The sequence below is a fragment of the Bos indicus x Bos taurus genome, chromosome 25, assembly GCF_003369695.1.
Source record: "Bos indicus x Bos taurus breed Angus x Brahman F1 hybrid chromosome 25, Bos_hybrid_MaternalHap_v2.0, whole genome shotgun sequence".
Taxonomy (NCBI): Eukaryota; Metazoa; Chordata; class Mammalia; order Artiodactyla; family Bovidae; genus Bos; species Bos indicus x Bos taurus.
In genome coordinates this window covers 23139480-23163717 of record NC_040100.1, presented here as the reverse complement: position 1 = coordinate 23163717, position 24238 = coordinate 23139480, and the positions used below count along the sequence as shown (strand labels likewise).

The 24238-nt window shown below is 40.0% G+C and overlaps 1 protein-coding gene across 1 annotated transcript in view; it reads left to right on the top strand.

Annotated features, from left to right (window-relative positions):
• LOC113883381 (ATP-binding cassette sub-family A member 3-like) overlaps positions 1–13842 on the top strand; it is a 211026-nt gene extending 197184 nt beyond the window's left edge. The window contains 5 exon segments of the mRNA XM_027527055.1: positions 4916–5103; positions 6038–6208; positions 6668–6858; positions 13251–13324; positions 13708–13842. Coding sequence (XP_027382856.1) covers positions 4916–5103; positions 6038–6208; positions 6668–6858; positions 13251–13324; positions 13708–13842 — 759 coding nt within the window.
• Positions 13843–24238: the final 10396 nt, after the last annotated feature.

Here is a 24238-nt window from a genome sequence, read left to right as displayed (position 1 = left end):
CTGACAACTGTTTCCACTGTTTCCCCATCTATTTCCCATGAAGTGATGGGACTAGATGCCATGATCTTAGTTTTCTGAATGTTGAGCTTTAAGCCAACTTTTTCACTCTCCTCTTTCACTTTCATCAAGAGGCTCTTTAGTTCCTCTTCACTTTCTGCCATAAGGTTGGTGTCATCTGCATATCTGAGGTTATTGATATTTCTCCTGGCAATCTTGATTCCAGCTTGTGCTTCTTCCAGCCCAGCGTTTCTCATGATGTACTCTGCATAGAAGTTAAATAAGTAGGGTGACAATATACAGCCTTGACATACTCCTTTTCCTATTTGGAACCAATCTGTTGTTCCATGTCCAGTTCTAACTGTTGCTTCCTGACCTGCATACAGATTTCTCAAGAGGCAGGTCAAGTGGTCTGGTATTCCCATCTCTTTCAGAATTTTCCACAGTTGATTGTGATCCACAAAGTCAAAGGCTTTGGCATAGTCAATAAAACAGAAATAGATGCTTTTCTGGAATTGTCTTGCTTTTTCAATGATCCAGCAGATGTTGGCAATTTGATCTCTGGTTCCTCTGCCTTTTCTAAAACCAGCTTGAACATCTGGCAGTTCACAGTTCACGTATTGCTGAAGCCTGGCTTGGAGAATTTTGAGCATAACTTTACTAGCATGGTATATACTCCTTTTAATATTGCTGGTGAACTGGTTCACTACTCTTTTGTTAAAAATTTTATGTCAAAGTTCATAAGGTGTGTAGTTTTTTTTCCTATTATATCATTTTTCCTAGTTTTAGTATCAAGATAATGCTCATCTTATAGAAAGAATAAGAAAGTGTTCCTTTCTCTTCAGTTTTTAGAAGAGTTTGAGAGGGCTGATACTTGTTCTTCCTTAAATGCTCAGTAGTATTTGCCAGTGAATGTCTGTAACAATATCTATGTATATGTCTGTAAATCTGTTAAATCTAGAGTGTTCTGTATATGTCTGTTAAATATAGTTGACTCATGGTGTTTTAATATCCTCTATTTCTTTACTTATGTTCCACTTCATCGTTCTATCCATTAATGAATGCAATACTGAAGTATTCCACTATTATTATAGAGCTGTTTATTTCTCCCTTCAATTTTGTCAGTTTTGCTTTTAATATATTTATGGTCTATTGTTAGGTGATAGCTATTTATAATTATTACATTTTTTGCTGCACTGAAACCCTTATAAGTATATCATGTCCTTTGTATTTTGTAATCTTTTTTATATTTTAAGTCTCTTTTGTCTGATAAAAGCGTAACTACCCTGCTATTTTGTGTCGTGTTCTGTGCGCAGGTTGGAAAAGAATTTCCAGACATGAGACAGAATGAGAAGGAAATAAAGTTTATTAGATAGAAAGATGGTGTTAGAACAGTGGGCCAGCCCAAGGGAGAACTGACATTGAACAGGGGTCCTTAGTCCACTTTTATACCCAAGGTACAAGGAATGGGATAGGGGTCTTGTGGGTCATTTGCTAATCGGATGAAGCACGTATACTGGGTGGAGAGAAGAATAAGGCAAATACACCTTCTCCCTATGGGGTAGGAGGGGAGACAGGTTATAGTGGTCAGGAGGATTTGAAATCCACTAACAGTTACAACATGGGGGAGGGAAGGATGATAAGGGTCTGGTTTTTCCATTCCTGTATTCCAAGACCCTCCTTGGTTTTATCCACTCTGTCTTGGGTCACCACGTTTTGGTTACTATTTGCATGGAATGTCTTTTTCCCATCCTTTCACAGTCATTGTATTTGTTTCCTGGATTTAAAGTGAGTCTCTTATAACAAAATAACATATAATTAGACCGTGACTTTTAACCATTCTGCCAATCTCTGCCTTTGGATTGGAAAGTTTAATTTATACATTTAAAGTAATTATTGGTAAGACATGACTTATTTCTGACATTTTGCTGTTAGTTTTCTATATGCCTTACTGCTTTTTTGTTCTTCACTTCCTACATTATGTTCTCTTGTGTTAGGTCACTTATATTTTGTAGTAACATGTTTAAATTCCTTATGTATATCCTTTTATGCATATTCTATAGCTATTTTTCATTGTGGTTACTGTGTTGATTATATTTAACATCTAAAGTTATAACACTAATTGTATTTATAGCAGCATAACTTCAATAACAATTATTTTGCTTCTTTATAGTTCTGTCTCTACCCATTTTTTGCTGATGTCACAAAATTATATCTTTATACATTGTGTGAACAATGAATTGGTCTTTCATGTGCGTGCATGCTAAGTTGCTTCAGTTGTGTCTGACTCTTTGTGACCCCATGGACTGTAGCCCAGCAGGCTCCTCTGTCCATGGAATTGCCCAGGCAAGAATACTGGAGTGGGTTGCCATGCCCTTCTCCAGGGGATCATTCCAACCCAGAGTCTTTTACAATGATATGTAGAAAATAAAATGTGAATTTACAAAACAAAGTTTTGTAATTGTAGTTATAATTACTATTATACTAGTAATTTAAATATATATTGATCTCAAACCATGTAGAAAAAAATGAGTTATAAATTTGTGTTATATTAGCTCTTATTAATAGTAATTGCTATATATTTACCTTAATTGAAATATTTATTCTTTCATATTGCCTTGAGTTACACCTTGATGTCCTGTAATTTTACCCTGCAAAACACCCTGTACCATTTCTTGGAGAGCAGATCTAACAGTAACAAATTCCCTCAGTCTTTATTAATCTGTGAATGCCTTAATTTTTCCCTTACTTTTGAAAGGTAATTTTCCCAGATATAGGATTTCTGTTGACAGTTTTTTAAAAGCACTTTGAGTATATTTGGCCCACTGCCTTCTGACCTCCAAAATTTCTGATGGGAAATCTGTTCATGATCTTATTGAGGATTCCATGTATATGATTGGTCTCATTTCTTTTACAGATTTCATGATTCTTTTTTTGTCTATGGTTTTGGAAAGCTTGATTTTAATGTGTCTTGGTGTGGTTCTCTTTGAATTCATCTCTTTTGAATTTCATTGATCTTCTTGGATGTCTGTATTCAAATGTGAGAAGTTTTAGTATCATTTATTCAAATATTCTCTCTGTCCTTTTCTTACTCTCTTCTTCAGGACACCTACAGTGGCTATGTTCATCCACTTAATGGCTTCAAATGTACCTTAGGCTCAATCTACTGCTCTTTAATGCTTTTTGTTTTCTTTTTCATGTTCCATTGTCATAGCTTTGTCTGCTGATTATTCTGCCTACGCTAATCTGCCTTTGAATCCTTTTAGTGAATCTTTCATTTCAATTAGTTGTTGTACTTAACAATGCTAAAATTTATTTTAGTTTCTGTTTATAGTTTCTCTTTATTGATACTTTCATTTTTTTCATAAATAATTTTCTTGACTTTCTCCACATCTTTTTTTAATTCCTTGAACACCTTTAAGATAGTCACTTTAAAGTATCTGTCTAGTAGATTTACATCAGGTTTTTTTTTTTTTTTTTTTTTTTTTTAGGGGTAGGTAGTGCCTGATTATTTATTTATCTTTAGATGGCTCATGCTTTCTTGTTGGTCTGCACCTCTACAATCAGAAGTAGCAATAAACAATTGAGCACAGATGCCCTTTATTTGGAGGACAGAATCTTGTTTGCTCATCCTGTCTCCCCCTAGCGATGTAAAAGCTGCTTCAAGAACATATGCACTGAGATGACCCAGAGGGATGGTACGGAGAGGGACGAGGGAGGGGGGTTCAGGATGGGGAACACATGTATACCTGTGGTGGATTCATGTTGATGTATGGCAAAACCAATACAATATTGTAAAGTAATTAACCTCCAATTAAAATAAATAAATTTATATTTTAAAATAATAATAAAAAAAAAGAACATATGCACAAATGTGGCTTGGTGTGGGGGTGGAGGATGGTAGACACTAGTATGCTAACAGCTGAAACTGACTGCAATTAACCACAATTTACAGTCCAAATCTTCCCCTAGGAAATTGCAAGCTTTCAGTAGACTACAGAGTCCCAAAATAATTTTATTAGACAGAGATAAATTCTTGGTGCTCCCTACTCAGCTATCTTCCCAGAATCCTTTGAATCTGTTTTTCACAAATATGTTATTATGTTAATAATTTAATCATTGATTTACACTCATTTGTTACTCTGTTATTTAAAGTGGCCTATATCCCATAGGTTCAAAATATTCTGCAAGATAAATTGAGCTTTTCAGCCCATGAATTAAGGATGTAGTCTTAGAAATTCATTTTGAAATATGAAAACTATTGAAGTTTCTAAAATATTTGTTTTATTATTGATTTTTACTTTAATTCCATGTTGTCAGATATTTTCTCTGAATATTATAAAATTTTTATAATATGTTCAGACTTCTTTTATGACTAATATATGACTAAAATAAGAGCTAGGATCCCAATTCTGCTCATTTGCAACTTAGATGATTCTCACAAAGTAATATTGCATATAACAGAGAGATGGAGGACCCCACTTATAGTCCATTTATCATCACTACCAAAAAGCCGGATATCACTGAGCCTAGACTAGCCCAGGCACTCCTTCTATGGCAGTCTTGGATTATGCAATCCTGAAATCCCTTGGGACTAAACTAATGAAGATTTATTAGAGAAAATAAGATACCGAAGTTCAAAAATAGCCATCCAGTTATCAACGCTGGACATCACACTATTGATTTAGATCTCTTTTACTTTTTAGAGTTGTCAAAGTTTTAATTTTAATACATGACAATAGCTTACAACAGCAATGACTTTGTAATCACTGGGAAAGAAGTTATTTACTAAAGCTCTGGGTTATAACCTTCTTAGAGGCAAGGGCTGGAAAGTGTCAGGTCTTCTATGTTATTTGTGTATACTATATGCTCAGTGAGATATAGTTGACTTATGTCCATCGTTGTTCTTTTATTTTAGGTAAGATCAAAAATTGGTTATTGCCCACAATTTGATGCCTTGCTGGATTACATGACTGCTCGAGAAATAATGATCATGTATGCCAGATTGTGGGGGATTCCTGAGACCAAAATTAACAATTATGTAAAGAAGTCAATGGAAGCACTGAATCTGGAATCCTATGCTGACAAGTATATTTACACTTACAGGTGAGATATTATACTGATGCTCTCATTGCAGCTAATATTGAGGAGCCTTCTGCTGATTCTGATCTTTGGAATCAGTGCCCACAATCTAGCCAGAGTTCCACTGACAAACAGAAGCAATGACTGGGAAATAATCTACTGCCTTGCCAGTAGTGGGATATCAGCAATAAAGCAGACCTAATTAGGCGTGCTGTGATTCATGGGGTCGCAAAGAGTCAAACACAACTGAGCGACTGAACTGAACTGAATTAGTATCACAATTTTCCCTTGCAGAGATGAAACACAATCCTGGTTCAATCGCAAATGTAGTCATTGAATTTATAATGAATTATAAATGAAAGCATCTCTCTCTTTTATTCTCTGTTGTTCTTTGTCTCTCAAGGACCATGTGAAATTCTTTGTATTGGCTTGGTAAATATATTGTTTATATATCTGGGAATCTAAAGGAACTCTGGTAGATAAAAGTCACTTTTCTACATTTCAAATGAAAATGACTTGATTTATATATTTGCATTTGGATCTGATGCCTTAGCTGCGTGCATGCGTGTCCCACTCGTTGTTACCCTATGGACTGTAGCCCACAAGACTCCTCTGTCCATGAGGTTCTCCAGGCAAGAATACTGGAGTGGGTTGCCATGTCCTCCTCCAGGGGATCTTCCCGACCCAGGGATCAAACCCATGTCTCTTAAATCTCATGCATTGGCAAGCAGTTCTTTATCACTAGTGTGCCACATGGGAACCCCAATGCCTTGGTTGAATGACATGCAGTCAGCATTTTTAATATCTTGGATGTTTCCTATGACTCAGCATTTTGGAAATAATTTAATTGTTTCCTGTAAATAATGGATATACATTAAATATATGTTTTTAATGTATTCAATTACTGACACATATACCCATCTGTTTCTGCTTTCTCTCTCCTTCCTTAACTATGAAGTGGAGGAAACAAACGTAGACTGAGTACTGCTATTGCTCTCATGGGAAAGCCCTCAGTCATCTTCCTAGATGAACCATCAACTGGTATGGACCCAGTAGCCCGGCGCCTACTCTGGAATGCAGTGACACGGACACGTGAAAGTGGCAAAGCAATCATCATAACATCCCACAGGTGCAGCTCACTGGGAGGCTCGGTTAAGGGTTAGAAGACTTATAATCGTATGACCTATGGGAAGGAGTTTTCATTGAGAGGAGAGGGCAGGAAGTTCAGGAACTGTTCCACTTGAGGATTTGGTCTTTTAGTACTTTTAAAAAAATTAAAGTGCAGTTGATTTACAATATTATATTAGTTTCAAGTGTGCAACTTAGTGATTCAATATTTTTATAGATTATACTCCATTTAAAGTTAGTAAAAATATTGGCTATATTCCATGTGCTGTACATTATATCCTGTGGATTATTTTACGACTTTGAGTTTGAAAATATCTCCATTTGCCATGATGTTGATGAGGGGCAGATAAAACTTCCGTTTTCAAAGAGGGTCACAAAATACTGGCTATTTGAACTATAGAATATCTTCTGATAGAGATTTTTTAAAACTTCACATCATTTTGGTGTTTTGTTCTACTAGTATGGAGGAATGCGATGCTCTTTGTACTAAGCTGGCCATCATGGTGAAGGGAAAGTTTGTGTGCCTGGGCAGCCCTCAGCATCTCAAGAACAAATTTGGCAATGTTTACATCCTAAAAGTCAAGATCAATATTGATGAAAATAAGGACAAATTAGAGCACTTTAAAACTTTTGTTGAAACAGCTTTTCCAGGTAAACTTGGTTGGTTGGGTTAGCTTTGATATAGATGTGTTAAACCATATTTATTGTTCTCACCATCCATATGCTGTATATCTCCAGTAACTATTTCTTATGAATTATTGATATTAATTGCCCTTCCATGTTGAATTATTTTTGGAATGCTTGTTCTTTTAAACTTTTTAAGTTTGGTTATGCTCAGAAGTTTGCACAAAGAACAGAAATATTCACCAATATCTTGGTGTATATTAACTAGTAAGGTAGTTGTGACATTAGAGCTGTCCATATGACCTATATACCTAAAATCATGTTTGAACATAATTCTCAATTTTTAGTAAATAGAACCTGTATTAGTTCACTAGGGCTGCTATAATAAGATACCACAGACTGACTGGCATAAAGGCAGAAATTTATTTTCTCACAGTTCTGAGATTAGAAGTTCAGTATTAAGATTTCAGGAGGTCTGGTTTCTCCTGAGGGCTCTCTTTTTGGCCCGCAAATGGCCTCCTTCTCTCTCTGTGTCATCAGACAGCTTTTTTTCTGTGTGTATCCATGCCTGGTGTCTTTTACTCTCCTTATAAGAACATCAGTCACAGTAGATCCAGGTATCACCCTTATGATCTCACTTATCATTAATTACTTCCTTAAAAGACATATGACCAAACACAAGCAACTGGGGTTAGGGCTTCAGCAAATGAATTTGGTGGGGGTGGGAGTGGGGGATGGGAAATGACACAATTCTTTCCATAATATCACTCATGAAAAGTTTTAAGGTTTTTTACCTCACACTGAATATATAACTGTGGTCTTTTGCTGTCCCAGTCAGGATATGAAACTGAAATTCAAACAAGAACCGCTAAGCTTTCTTCTCATTAAGCATTTTTTTGACTATATGGTACAATGCCAGAGACAGCAATTATTTCTTTCTATCTCTTATCTTTCCTTCCTAAATATAAAGAAGAAACATGGTATTAATATAAAGAAACATTTATTAATTCTGCTTTTTCATCTTAGTTTCCATTCTGCTATGCTGAGCAAAATATCACAGATATCCCCCTTGTGTGTCAGGCTGAGGAGTTGGAAGTTTATCTTCCAAGCAATAGAAAACAGCCTAATTGATTACACAGTAAGAATGGAGAGCAGAAAATAAAAAGAAATAGAAGGTAGAGCAGATCTGGGGGAACAGATGTATGGGAAATAGAACTATCTCAGTGTTGTTATTAATAGTCTATTAAGAAGTTTAATACTCATTTATGCATTCATTCAGCAAATATTTCTGAGATATAGTGCCTACATCACTACAAAGAAAAGCTGTGAACAGAAAGTCTCATTTGCTGTGTGCTGTCCTAACAACTTTCTCTAGGACAAGTCTTAAAGAAGAGACACTAAACATCAGAGACCTATAATTGAGGATGTGGACACAAAAGCTTTAATAGAAATGTGGGTTTGAGGAACATTTTCAACTGAAGGTGGCTGTTCCTTGCATTATTATATTTGCATCCACCTGTGCCATGACATAAATAAAATATTTAAATCAATGATATTCACATTATACCTGCCAGCAGTTGAATGGAAAATAAGTTATGGAATAATCATATACCAGATTACCACTGTGCAGAAGGGGAGATGAATGAAATAACTATATATAACAGCATGAGTCAAACTTATAATATTGAGAATCATACAAAGATGGCAACATAGGTCATTCCCAACATCAGTTGGGAAAATCATATTCATAAGAAGACCAACTAGTAACTATCTGTAGACAAGACACCCTTATGAAAATCCCAGAACCTGGAGGTAAGGTTGAAGCAACCTCCTGGGCAATAGAAACCAAGAGAGCTATGAGAAGGGTAAGAGGAGAAGCTATACACTGACTGTATCAACCCTCCCTTAGACCTGCAGTTTATCCACTTTGGAAAAGAGAGTCAGTGGTGTTCATCAGGTCCCCCAGGGTTGCAGAATGCTTCTTCAGAGGCCCAGTTGGGTCTTAACTCTCAAGGGTCACTGGGTGAACCTGTGAGACTTTACCACTGGAGACTACGGAAAGACAGAGAAGAGGGCTGGTGCTTCAACCACTAAGCACTCCGATCTTAGAAAAACCACGTTCTTTCTTGCAGCAGCATTGGAGTAGAGTTCCAGGCCAATGGCTCTGCTCATCTGCAAAGCTGAATTGGTGGCCATGTCTGGTGTGAGAGCTTGGAGGGTACTTCTACCATATTTGAGTTCCTAGCCAATTAGCTGTACCAGGGGTAGAGTCATTCTATAGCCCTGCTAACTAGAGAAGTAGATTCAAAGCCCCTGACCATCTGCTGAGTATAGCCTCTAGTTTCCTCCAACCAGGAAACCTGGCCAGAGAATTTAGGAAGAACCATGGAACCCAACCTATAGCTGCACTTTGGCCTTATCTGACCAAAGAGCTCAAAGGGCAGGTCTGCCTGATGTGGGTCCCCAGCCAACAAACCCTATCAGCTATGGGGCCTGTTCCATGGCCCTATCTAGGAAGAGAAGCAAATTCACAGCTCTACCCAACAGCTGAGTATAGCTTCCAACTCACCTGACCAAGAAGCCTGGCCAGTGAATTTGGGCATCTGTTAAGCCCATTCTACAGACATGCTTGGGTGGGAGCCAAACCAACAGTCTTGCCCAACTGTTAAGTATAGCCTCTGGCCTTACATCACCATGATGGCCTTGGATGGCCTTGGAATCTAGCCTATGATACTGCCCGCCTGCAGAGCCCAAATTATAGCATTGCTCAATTGCTGAACACAGCATATGGATTTGCTCATGTAAAAAGTCCAGTCAGTGACTCTGCTCATTCATAGCATAACCTAGCATAACTTGAAGACAGAGACCAGACAGTGACCCTGTCTGACCACAGAGTACAGTCTCGAACCCATACAACTGTGGAATATAACTGGCAGCCCTCTTGAAAGTAGCCCAGCCTGTAGCCTTAGCCAGCAATGAAGCACAACCAACAGCCTACTAGACTGTGAAGGCTAGCCTACAGTCCTACCCAACTTTGAGTGCAGTTTACTTTCCAGTATAATCATGAGCACAGCGTGAAGCCTCATCTAACTATAAAGCCCTGTCTGTGTCCCCACCTGAATGTAGAGACCAGAAATTGGCACCATCCAGTCAAGGAGCACAATATGAACCCTTCCCCCAAGAGCAATTGTGTCCACCCCATATGTAGCCTTGCCCAATCATGGAGTCAAAGAATGGTCCTACCCTGCCAGGGAGCACAGCCTGTACCTCAATAGGCCAGAGGTGATTACAGATCTCAGTTAATGTTACCACTAGACTGTGAAGTAGTAGCCTGTAGTCATAAGTCTTGCCCATCCAGGGAGCCTATCCAGCCGCCATGCATGAACAGCTAAGCTGGAAGGTCAGTTCAGCCACAGAAATCAGACAGCAGCCCTGCCCATCCACCCACCTTCAACCTCAGATCACAGGCAGTGTACTTGCCCAAGCCAAGACCCTGTTAGCAAGACTGCCTGCCCCTGGATGCTGCCACACAAACGGTCCAAACCTCTAGCTGAGCTGATGAGTGAAGGTGTGTCCCTGCTGAAGTGAGTCTGTAAACTCTACAAGAGGAGACTACTTATCAAAAGTGGATACAAACTCAAGGAATCAAGGACCACAGAGAGTCAGGTATATATAACACTACCCAAAGAAACTAATGAAACTCCTTAAAGAAATGGAGATCTATGGGCTGTCTGCCAAGGAATTTAGAACAATCCTTTTCAAGATGTTTAATGAACTATATGAACACACAGACAACCAAGTGAAATTAGTTGTACAATGCAAAAAGAAAATGAAAAATACAACAAGAAGAAAAAATAGGCACCATAAAAAAGCCCAAACAGAAATCCTAGAACTGAAAATATAATGACTAAACTGAAAAATTCAGCAGATTCAACCAATCAGAAGAAAGAATTAGTGAACTATGAGATAGGACATTTGAAATTATCCAATCGGAGATGCAAAAAGAATGAAGAGTGATTAAAAGACGAAGTAAGCTGACAAAATTTACAGGGCACTATAACAGAAACAATTTATATTTTATGGAAATCCCAGAAGGAGAAGAAAAAAGGACTGAAAGTCTATTTAAAGAAATAATAGCTGAAAATTTCCCAAACTTTGGGAGGGATATGGATTTTCAGATTCATGAAGCCCAAAGAACTCCAAATAGTTGAACCAGAAAGGGGCTAAAGAATATTGTAATAAATTTGTCAAAAGTCAAAGACAAAAAGCAGGAGAAAAGTAATTTGTCAAACAAGGGAACCCCATTAACCTATCAGCAGATGTCTCAGTGGAAAATTTTCAAGCTGAGAGAAATTGAAAATATATATTCAAAATACTGAAAGAAAAAATGTCAACCAATAGTACTATAACTGGAAGAGCTATCCTTCAGATGAAGCCCAGGAAAAGATGAAGCCTGCTTAAGTTTATTAAACTCTCCAATCAAAAGACAGACATTAGTCGAATGGATAAAAACACATGGACCCATAAATTTTGTCCATATAGTTAGCTGGAGTCCCAAACTCTCTGAATATGGAGGAAGTCATTTTCTTCTTTCTTTTCATTAAGAAAATGTTTTCCAGAGGCCTCACACTGAACCCATTCCAGTTTAAGTTGGACCTAGTCTGACTCTGAATTGGAGAAGGAAGTGGCAACCCACTCCAGTGTTTTTGCCTGGAGAAACCCAGGGACAGCGGGGCCTGGTGGACTGCCTTCTATGGGGTGGCACAGAGTCGGACACGACTGAAGCAACTCAGCAGCAGCAGCAGCAGCAGCAGCCTGACTCTGAACCCAGTTTCGTTGTTGACAGAGAGCTAATGATGTTTAAGTCAGATCCAGTCCAACTCCATACCCAGTCAGGTTAAAAAAGGAAAAAAACAGAAACCTCAAATCAAGTTACAGAGCTCTTGACAGAAAAGCTAGGAGCTCGGATATCCAAGAGGGACTTACTTAATACCTTCAGGTCCAGTGAGAAAGTAGTGAAAACGAAAGGCTCAGCGAGTACCTACATCTGGTTGCACTTTGCTCATAGAGCCATTGGGCATCCTTTTGGATCCCACTTTACTTCCCTGGTGGCTCAGACAGTAAAGAATCTGCCTGCAGTGCAGGAGACCAGAGTGATCCCTGTGTCAGGAAGATCCCCTAGAGAAGGGAATGGCAATTCATTCCTGTATTCTTGCCTGGAGAATTCCATGGATAGCGGAGCCTAGCAGGCTACAGTTCAAGGGGTCACAAAGAATCAGACACGTCTGAGCAACTGACATTTGCACTTTTTTCACTTTCACTTTGATGTCAGAACTACTCATCTGATGCATATCAAAAATTTTCAAGAGTTTATCAGAGTGTACATTGATTCTAATTGGGCATCACCAAACCAAAGGTGGTTAGGAGGTCTCCACAGACAGGAATTAGGGGAGAGATGTTTATAGAGAAGACATGGGAAAAAGTAAGGAAATATTTGATTTGCTAGAGCTTAAGCAGTTGCCTTATTTGGGGAAACATAGTTGGCTCTTTGTGATTGGTTGTTCTTAGAGTTGATTTCCTCAGATTCAAGTACATTTGCTTTGGCTTAGGTTTTTATTTCCTTACATAGACTATCAAGGAATTAGAGCCACCTCAGTCTAATGGCTTCCTAGTTTGATTATATTAACATATTTAAAATATTTAAAATCTCAATTAATTTGCTGCTGCTGCTAAGTCGCTTCAGTCGTGTCCAACTCTGTGCGACCCCATAGACGGCAGCCCACCAGGCTCCTCTAAATTTTAATAACTTACAAAATACAATGATAAGCATAAACAAATATGTTTGTTCTAAATCTGGAAAGTATATCACTTCTTCCCCCAATTTGCACCAGAGGATTCTTATTCACTTAAAAAAGAACATACAGCCTGACTTTGGTGGTTTATATGTATGATTTCCTCTTTAACCTAGCATAGGATCAAAAGAATAGCAAGAAAGCCTCTTCTCTCTTCCCCAGGAAACATGCTGTACATACATGTTCATAAAGCCAGAATGAAAATCCCACCCGTTTATATTCTCAGCCCTATGTTCAGGGATTACATCTTACAGTATTAGAATTTTAGAAGGCTCAAGTTTCATCCTTTAGACATGTGAGTTGACAACATTTTGTGCCTGAAAGTCTGTCCTCGATAATTCCTAAAAATCCATAAAACAAAGCCTACTACACCAGGAATAAATCTGCTGAAGAAATTAACTGTATCATGTATAATAAAGAGGTAGGCTTTTGGATTACATCCCTTTTTTTACTAGCCATATCTATTTACGCCTCTGTTATACATATAATTAAGCTGATGTATCAGTATTTTGACATTTAAAAAGCAATATGCAAAATTACGTATCTATCCTATCTTTTCTTTCTCAGGTAGTGAATTAAAAGATGAGAATCGAGGGATCATTAACTACTACGTTCCCAGCAAGAACAATAGCTGGGGAAAGGTGAATGTAGAAACCATGCCCTTCTGATATTATCATATGTTAAGAGAAAACTAAAGCATTTGGGATTTGGTCTTAAGAAATGGGCTAGGAGGAGCAGAGACTTTAGGTTACTTTCAATGGTCCAAGGAATTAATTTTAATTAAGTCAGATTTCCACCTTTAAGTCCCACTTTTTGTCTATATCCATCAAGAGAATGGAGACAGAGACCTGCTTCTTCTCAAATTCTCAGTGATGTCTGTTATCTCATCCCCCCCTTTTGTATCTTTTGTCCTCCACCATTAACTTGCCAGCAGTTGGAGGAAATGTAGGAGAGGCTCATCTGGGTGGTGGGCTGGAAAGGAGGACTGAAATGGTAACTGTACTTTATGTTGTTGCTGTTAAAGATGTTTGGTATTTTGGAGAAAGCTAAAGAAGAATTCAATTTAGAAGACTATTCCATCAGTCAGATAACGCTGGAACAAGTCTTCCTGACTTTTGCTGGCAGTCAGAACCCAGAAGTTGAGAAAAAAGAGTCTTGAGACTCACTTGCAACTAGTAATCCTATGCGTTCCTTAGACTACTCTCTACTACACTTGGATACAGAGAAGGGCATCCCTGTAAGTGTATATCTTGGTATAAATATATTTATGTAATAAAGAGTTCTTCAAAGGAAACATATGTTCCTTCTTCATAGACTTACATTAGTGGCTTGTGATTCTAGTATGTGCAAATCTAAAGATATTTAGTGAGATTTCTATTTTCTCTCCTAGAAATATGAAACAACATCATTTATCAGAGTGGGGACAAGGGCCTTGTCCTGAGTATTTTGAATATCTGAAAAGAAACATTCAGAAATGATGGAGCTGTCAGAATGGTACAGCCTAGAGAGCAATGGTTTTACATTTTAGCAGTTGATTTATAGATAAGGAGAAGATAAAGCCTGGAACAAAAATCACCTTTTTCATAGATAAAAACATACACAAATAGACACACCAATTTTCTGCCAAAAGAGTCCATTTAAATTAATATCAAAGTTTATGGGGGTAAATTGTGTATTTCCAAAACTCAAGCCAACATTCTACGTTTGTAAAAGGATATTTGCACTAAGGGGCTTTCCAAGTTTCCCTAGAGATAAAGAACCTGCCTGCCAATGTAGGAGACATAAGAGACATGGGTTCACTCCCTGGGTCAGGAAGATCCCTTGGAGGAGGGTACGGCAACCCACTTCAGTATTCATGCCTGGAGCATCCTGTGAACAGAGGACCCTGGTGGGCTATGGTCCATAGCGTTGCAAAGAGTGGGACACAACTGAAGGGACTGAGCACACACAAATGCATTTGCAATAAGAACATTTAGAGTTCAAGAAAGGAAGCAGACCATTCTTTAAGAAGTGCCCTTTCTTTTCTATTCTTGGCATACCTCTTATTTAGAAAGAAGGCGAAACGAGGTGTAGAGAGAGGGAGATAGCATATTCTAATTCATGTTTAGGCAGTTGGAGTTCCCCCATAAGCAACATGAGAAATCTAATCACTTCTGCAGAATCACAGGCAGATGAATAGACAAGTAGGATGATCCTCCTCAAACTGCAAGATAGAGTCAGTGAAGCTGTTCTATTGCAGGGTGCATGGAGGTGCAGGGCTTTTTTTTTTTTACTCTTCAGTTGAACTTGTGACTGTATTGTTTCTGTTTTATGTTTTGGTTTTTTGGCCTCAGGCATGTGGGATTTTAGCTCCCAGACCAGTGATCAAACTTGAACCCCCTGCACTGGAAGGAGAAGTCTTAACCACTTGACTGCCAGGGAAGTCCCCCAGGTATAGGTTTTTATATCCTCAATTGGATATTGTAATTAATATCTAGAAGCTATTCTCTGTACTGTTCTTAAAATTTATATAACTTTCTCTGAGTTCCATTCCAATACCTGCCATTAATCTCTGACCAGTGACTTCAGTAATTACAAACTTTGTTTCCCAGACTGGCCATCTTTAGAAGGGAAAGGGAACTCGTTTTGTTTAACCTTTTACTTACATCTTGTCTTCAAGTTGGCTTCAATAATGACTCTTTAAAATATTCTTCTAGTCTAATAGGAAGAGAGAGGCTTTATCACCTATCCTATCTCTTCATCCTTCAACAAGAAACAAACAAATGTGTCAGTTCCTCTACTAAGCACTTTACATACATAGGATCATTTAATCCCGTGACACCCTCTGAGATAGGAAGTGCTGTTATTGTCCTCATTGGGAGGCTCAGAAGGGTTATCAGTGTCCCTAGTAAGAATCAGGAAACCACACAACAATTTGAACAGGGAAAATTAAAAGAATTGTTAACCATAACAGGGATTAGCTATAAGAAAGTAAAGAGAACCCCTGAGACTGTCCTATGGCTGAGGTAAAATGTTCTGTGTGATTAGTTGGTCAGTCGTGTCTGACTCTTTGCAACCCCAAGGACTGTAGCCTGCCAGCCTCCTCTGTCCATGGGATTCTCCAGGCAAGAATACTGGAGTGGGTTGCCGTGCTCTCCTCCAAGGGATCTTCCCAATCCAGGGATCAAACCCAGGTCTCCCACATTGCAGGTGGATTCTTTACCATCTAAGCTACCAAGGAAGCTCAAGAAATACTGGAGTGGGTAACCTATCCCTTCTCCAGGGGAACTTCTCAATCCAGGAATCCAACCGAGGTCTCCTGCATTGCAGGCATATTCTTTGTCTATCTGAGCCACCAGGGAAACACAAGTATAAAACTTGGAAGATGGTTCCTCCCCAACAAAAGGTTTAGTTGTGGCTCAACTGATCCCGTGAGGAAGTTCACTGTCCCTGGACCAGGGCTATTCCACACCTGCTGAGCAAGCAGGAATTACTGCTCCCAGTACAGGCAGCTGAGGCTGGCCAACAGGAACCATGGCTAGATCTGGCAAGCAGGGAACTCTCCTCTGGGTTGTTGGTAGCCTGGTGCTAAGAAGGGTAACCTCTGTGAATCACTGGGAATTCACACTTAATACCATGGCTGGGGTGGGGTGGGGTGAGTGTCACGAAATGTCCTCCACATCCACTGCTGGCAGCGACAAGGTAAGAGCAAGAAGAATCTAAGAGAAAACACTTAATCACGAATAGAAGTCCCTCTTCTGCAGTATTTCTCCGGCGCCCTCTCCTGACAAAGTTAAACTGTCATTCAAGAACCCAGATCTATTTGGCGTTTGAGAGGCAGTAAATTGATACCTGGCACAGCCGGAGAGAGAGGATTTGCCCTCCAACAGTCAGAATTCAAAACCTATGATTCGCTACGCTACACTGGAGCTGGGCATTCAGGTGGGGTCAGCCAAGAGAAGCAAGCATGAGTGAAACCGGGGAGCAGGAGAAAGGTTTGGAGGTTAGGTGAACCCAACGCCTAGAGGGTCAGGGCATAGCTCAATGTGCGGAAGGTGGAGGGGTGGGCTGGGCTGAGCCATGCACTCTGAAGAAAGGGCCCCTTGGCGGCCTGTCCTGCACCTGCTGCAGGATATTGCAGACTGGGGTGCTTTGGGATGGCCAACCGCGGAGGGTTTAGGACTTTGCGCCTGTGCCTTGCCTCTGAAAATTGCCTGTTTAACCCCCACAGAGCCAGGGGTGGCGGGGGACGGTCAGCGACAGACTCTCGTTAACCTTCCTGCCTTAAGCCACCGGTTCTGCTGAGGGTGACTTTGATGAGGGAGCGGGGAGCCCGCGAATTACAAGATTATCGGGTTGTCCAGTAGGGTCCAGAGGCGAGGAACCTGGAAGAGCAAGCGAAAGGGTGGAAATAGGGCCTTCAGGGTCTGGGCGGTGTGCGAGAGACGTTGGGGGGACGGGGTGCAGTGCTCAGAGAGGGGAGGAAGGGGAAGGCTGGCGGGTGCTGGGGAGGTGGGCAGACCAAGGGGGTCGCTCTCCGGCTGCGGGTCTGGACGAGCTGGGGTCTAGGGTCTGTGGGGGCTTGCGCTGGGAAGGAGCGGAGACAGCACACACAGGTTCCTCTGATCAGCCGGTCCTCAACGGGCAGTGGCAACAAGCGGGAGCTAAGGAGGTTGCGGAGGGCCTTGGGAGGAGGCACCGCGCAGGTTCTACTTGCGCTGGGGTGTGGCAGAGACGCTTCTGAGGTCTGAGTGGTGAGTTCCCAGGACCTCCCTTTCTTTCCCTCTCCAGTCCCGTCGCTTGGGCGAAACTGCCCAGGTACCCACCCCCCAACCCCTCGCCCAACAAAAACATGACAGACAAGTACCCAAAATAAAAGACTTACTCGTACCCCCAAACACACGCTAGAGCTCACCAAGACAAATTAAACAAAAACATACTCTTAGGAATTTTCTTTTGGTTGTGCTAAGTATTTGAAAGAAAAGGCTTTGGAAGCAAATGTTTTGGTGCCAATCTGGGCTAATCCAGAATTTATTTGCAGACTGTCTTAGTCAACTTGTGCTGCTGTAATAGAATAACATAGACTGGGGGACTTCTGAACAACAGAAATTTATTTATCACAGTTCTGAATGCTCAAGACTCTGTGAAGATCCTTGTCTGATGAGCGCCCAGTTCCTAGACAAGGTGTCTGCTTGACGTATCTTCACATGGTTGCAGGGGGCAAGGAAGCTCTCAGGGGTCTGTTTCATAAAAGCACTAATCCAAATTTCCCACCTCCTGATTGGATCACAGTGGGGTCAGAATTTCAACATAAGAGTGTTGGGAGTACACAAACATTCAATTTACATAATAACCTAAGGAAAATTATTTGATTTTCCTAGGCATCAGTTTCCTCATCTATAGGAGAAAGGATACTACTTGTACCCATCTTAGAGAGTTATTGCAATAAATTGCCAGAACATACTTCAGTAAACAGCAGAAAGGAGAGTGGGAGTTGTAGTGGGAATTCCTAATAATGTACTTCCACAGCCTTGAGAAATTTCACAGAAATTGCACCTGGAAAAGCAGCATATATTAAGAAACTGTGTTTTTCTTGAGAAAAATCTCCTTGTTACAAACCCCAAGGCCAGACCCAGAAGGGAGTATGACTTGAATCATGAAATCATGGACCTTGGAACACCAGGTCGGCGTCAGGAGTGAATGCTGCCTACATACTTGGTGACTGTCCCCAAGACTAGCCCAGAAGGGAATGGCCTGGGGTAAAAACAAGGAGATCTGGACTATGTCAGTGTAGTGTCTTGGGAAAGATAAGATCAAAAAAGTCTTGTAGTCTACAACCAGGAGTAAAAGCTGGACTCAAAGTGGACTCTGCACCTCAGTCCTTTAAAGGCTGCAGGTCCCCTGACCCATTGCACCAGATTTCATGTTCTGTCTTCATTCTCGTCGCTTGCTCCTGGATGATTAGGGCGACAGTTACTTGCTACAGGTAGTTCATTTATCTTAGTTTTCCTATGTGAAATAAAAATTGCACAGAACAAAGTTAAAACAGGCAAGGAAGACTCTGCAAAGTTACTGGAATAGGGACATGAGGGCAGATCTCAGTGTGAGCTTAACTCTGCTGAAACAAAAGGGTTGGAAAGGGCTGGAATGAAATAGTGGGAAAGGGCTGGAGGACTTCAGGGAGGAGATTTTCAAGAGAAAGTGGTTAGGTCATCTGTACCAACTGAAGCTGGCTCCCAACCTCCTGGGAATAGGGGTTCTATCTTTCTTGACTGCATTTTAAAGGATGACTCCTAGGTCCTTAAGAAAGACACTTTGGGGTTGTAAAATAGGAAAGAGTTTCATTTTTAAGAGTTACATATATCTTAAAGACACAGAAAGAATTCATAATTACAAGTTTTCTAAAGAAAATGCTTTTTTGAAAAAAAGGAAGGTCAGTCTGTAGAACCAGGAGAGCCTGATTAAATTTTAGTCAAGCTCACAGGCCACCTGATGCAAATACCTGATTCATTGGGAAAGACCCTGATGCTGGTAAAAATTGAAGGCAGAAGGAGAAGAGGGTAACAGAGGATGAGATGGTTGGATGGCATCACCAATGTAATGGATATGAACTTGGGCAAACTCCAGAAGATGGTAAGGAACAGGGAAGCCTGTTGTGCTGCAGTCCATGGGGTCACGAAGAGTCAGACATGATTTGGCTACTGAACAACAACAGTAACAACAAGCTCACAGGAACATTGAGGCCATCTTGGTCACTGTATTTTATGCAGAGTGTGAAGAAGACTTTTATTTTTTTAAAATCTGTATTTTAGTGTAATTAAGAAAGATACTATGTTCATTTAGAAGAGGAAATAAGATAGTTTAATGGCTATCAGGACTGTATAAAATGTAATTGCTTAATTTTCAGTGATTTTTTTTTTTTAGTAATTGTTCTTTTGGGCCCACGCTTAGGTTGCATGAAAATTTTTCAGACACTTTGGTTTCATGCCCCTTCTACCTCCTCACCCTTTCTCAATGCTCCAGGGTTGCATCCAAGTTTTGGGGAGCAGGAGCAAGAATGCATGCCAGAGTCCAGCTCCAGCAGCCAGGGAATCAGCCTGAAGGGGTGAGCAGTGTCAGCGGACGATGATGTAGTCTCTGACTCATAGTATTGAACTATGTGTTTATTTCAAGCTTCAGGCTCTCTTTTATACTTTGACAAAAGCATTAGGTCAGAGGTTTGACATTTTTCGTTTCCCCCACCCAGATTTACTGTACTTAATTTGTGATCACATTGTAACTCATGCTACATTCCTCAGTTTATTTCTTATCTTTCTAAATCCTGTTTGCTCCTAGCATCTTAAGATCACTATCTCCTAAAAAGGCTTCTAGCTATTCTTAATTATTCTTAAACCCTAAACTCAGCAATTTTCTTTTGCCATAAATATTTCCCTCACAAACAAGTCTCAGATAACAATCCTCCCCATGGCCTCAAGCTGTGGCCTACGTGCTCATCCTGGGACATTCTTTGTAAAGATCCTTGAACAAATGTCAATGGTTATTTTACGGATTATTTTCTGGGCACAACTGTAGAAGGCTTTGTGCCTTCTCATGCTTCTCTCAAGCACCTTAACATTCTTTCCAGCCAACTCAACCGAAGAAAGAAAAGAACAAGTCAGAATCACAAGGCCTAACTCCTTCATCCCAGGGCCATGCTTGCGAGATGAGGAGAGGGGGTTGGGGCCATGCCTCCATTTTGTCAATAATGCCTAACGTAGCTCCCGACAAATGCATTTAGTATTTAGGACGTCAAAAGTCCAAGAATATTAGAAGTAAAACCATTGAGTCACCAAAATCAGTCATCAGTGAATTTGTAAAATTTATTGTGCACACACCAAAAAGACAGTTCATGAACAAGGAACACTCAATCTAAAACATGGAATGAATCGGAAGTATTGTTTTAAAGAAGATAGTGAGAGGGGCTTCCCAGGTGGTGCTAGCTGTAAAAAAAAAAAAAAAAAAAAACCCACCTGCCAATGCAGGAAGATATGAGAGACTACAGGTTTGATTCCTGGATTGGGAAGATCCCCTTGAGAAGGGCATAGCAACCCACTTCAGTATTCTTGCCTGGAGAATTCCGTGGACAGAGGAGGCTTGCAGGCTGTAGTCCACAGGGTCACACAGAGTTGGACACGACTGAAGTGACTGAGCACACACTCATGCATATAGTGAGAAGGCTTCCCAGGTGGCACACAATAAGGAATCTGCCTGCCAGTGCAGGAGAAGCAAGAGACATGGGTTCGATCCCTGGTTTGGGAAGATTCCCTGGAGTAGGAAATGGCAATCTGCTCCAGTATTCTGACATGGAAAAATCCATGGACAGAGGAGCCTGGCAGGTTACAATCCATGGGGTCACAAAAAGTTGGACACGATTGAGCAACTGAGTACAGACACACAGGGAGTGAGAAGGCAGTAACTGATTACTTTTCACAGTGATTGGTTAGAATTTCCTAGAAAGATAGTGTGTGCATGCCCAGTCATATCTGACTCTATGACCCTATTTATTGTAGCCCTCCAGGATCCTGTGGCCATGGGATTTTCCCAGCAAGAATATTGGAGTGGGTTGCCATAATGACACCTTGAGCTAAGCAATGCATTTTTCTTATGGAAGTGTTTATCTTAAGCTATGTTAATGTACTATGCATTTACCCTAGACTCTATCTTCACGTTGGTTCCACCTAAAGGCTCAGCTTTAGGCTCAGAACAGACTTGACAAACCAGTATGTTATACTCATACATTGTTCTCCTAATCGATGTTTATGAAACTATTTGTATGGAAATCCACCTTTCTTCAAGATTCATGTCAATCATTTTATGGCCCAGGATGACTCACCTGGTGCCATTCTCTGAGTTTTGAGACATTTCCTTTCTTTAATTAACAGACTGCTAGTAGCTATATAACATCCAGCTAAAGACTAGCAGGGGGGGCACTCTTTCTGCCCCCTTCTGATGTTTATGTCATAAGCTTTCTCTATCTCTTTTATACTTTAATAAAACTTTATTACACAAAAGCTCTGAGTGATCAAGCCTTGTCTCTGGCACTGGAGTGAATTGTTCTCCTCCAGAGGCCAAAAATCCCAGCATCTTTCATAGTTCAGCAACAGAGGCTAGAAATCATTACAAGCAATTTTTCTGACCACAACATAATGAAACTAGAAATTAACTACTGGAAAAAATGGAAAAAACACACAAATACTAAACAATATGCAACTAAAAAACCCCCAGTGGATCAATGAATAAATCAAGGAAGAAATCAGAAGATATCCAAGTCAAATGAAAATAAAAACAACTTTCCAAATTTCTATGGGAAGCAGGAAAAGCAATTCTTAGAGGGAAGTTTATAGCAACATAGGCATACCTCAAGAAATAAGAAAACTTCCAAATAATTAACTGAAATTTCCATCTAAAAAAATTAGAAAGATAAGGACAAAGTAGAAAGCAAAAGGAAGGAAATAATAAAGATCATAAAGGAAATAAATAAAATATTGTTGTTGTTCAATCACTAAGTCCTGTCTGACTCTTTGTGACCCCATGGACTGCAGCATGCAAGGTTCCAGCCTTCTTCATTATTTCCCAGAGTTCATTCAGATTCATGTTCATTGAGTCAGTGATGCTAGCTAACCATCTCATCCTCTCCCACCCCCTTCTCCTTTTGCCTTCAATCTTTACCAGTATCAGGATCTTCTCCAGTGAGTTAGTTCTTCACATCAGGTGGTGCATCAACTGTTAGAGCTTCAGCTTCAGCATCAGTCCTTCCAATGTATATTCAGGGTTGATTTCCTTTAGGATAGACTGGATCTCCTTGGACTCCAAGGGACTCTCAAGAGTCTTCCCCAGCACCACAATTCAAAAGCATCAATTATTTGGCACTCAGCCTTCTTTATGGTCCAAAACTCACAACCATACGTGACTACTGGAAAAAACCAGAGCTTTGACTACATGGAATTTTGTTGGCAAAGTGATGTCTCTGCTTTTTAATACATTGTATAGGTTTATCATAGCTTTGCTGATAAGGAACAAGCATCTTTTAATTTCACAGCTATAGTCACAGTCCCTTGTAGCTCAGTCGGTAAAGAGTCTCCCTGCAATGCAGGAGACCCAGGTTCAGAAACCCACTCCAGTATTCTTGCCTGGAGATCCCCACAGACAGAGGAGCTTGGCAGGCTACAGTCCATGAGATCGCAAGAGTTGGACATGACTTAGCAACTAAACCACCACCACTACAGTAATTTTGGAGCTCAAGAAAATAAAATTTGTCACTGATTCTACTTTTCCTCCCTTCTATTTGACATGAAGTTATGGGACAAGATGCTCTGATCTTAGTTTTTTGAATGTTGAGTTTTAAGCCAGTTTTTTCACTTTCCTCTTTCACCCTATCAAGAGACTCTTTAGTTCCTCTTCAGTTTCTGCCATTGGAGAGGTATCATTTGAATATCTGAGGTTGTTGACATTTCTCCCAGCAATCTTGATTCCAGCTTGTGAATCATCCAGCCTGGTGTTTTGCATGATGTACTCTACACATAAGTTAAATAAGCAGAGTGACAATATACAACCTTGACAGTGAAAGTCACTCAGTCGTGTCCGACTCTTTATGACCCCACGGACTATACAGTCCATGGAATTCTCCAGGCCACAATAGTTTCCCTTGTCCAGAGGATCTTCCCAACCCAGGGATCAAAACCGGGTCTCCTGCATTGCAGGTGGATTCTTTACCAACTGAGCTATCAGGGATGTATTCCTTTCCCAATTTGGAACCAGTCCATTGTTCCATGTCCAGTTCTAATTGCTGGTTCTTGACCCACATACAAGTTTCTCAGGACACAGATAAGGTAGTCTGATATTTCCATCTCTTTAAGAAGTTTCCACAATTTGTTGTGATCCATATGGTCAAAGGCTTTAGGGAAGTCAATGAATAGAAATAGACGTTTTTCTAGAATTCTCTTGCTTTCTCTATGATCCAACGAATGTTGGTAATTTGATCTCTAGTTCCTCTGCCTTTTTAAAATCCAGCTTGTATATCTGACAATTCTCTGTTCATATATTGCTGAAGCCTAACTTGAAGGATTTTGAGTATAACCTTGCTAGCATGTGAAATAACAATGGTACCGTAGTTTGAACATTCTTTGGCTTTGCCCTTCTTTGGGATTGGAATGAAAACTGACCTTTTCCAGTCCTGTGGCCACTGCTGAATTTTAAAAATTTGCTGACATATTGAGTAATAAAATGGAGATGAAGAAAATAATAGAAAAGACCAGTGAAACCAAGAGCTTTTTTGTTTGAGAATATAAAAAAAATTAATACCTTTAGTGAGGTTCATCAAGATAAAGAGTAGACCAAATAAGAAAAATAAGGAATTAAAATCACTGCCAACACTGTTAAAATAGAAACCATCATAAAAGAATATTATGAACAGTTTTACACCAAAAAATTGGGTACCCTAGAAAAACTGGATAAATTCCTAGAAACATATGGCCTTCCAGAATGAACCAAGAAGAAACAGACTATCTGAATGAACAGGTAACTATTCATGAAATTGA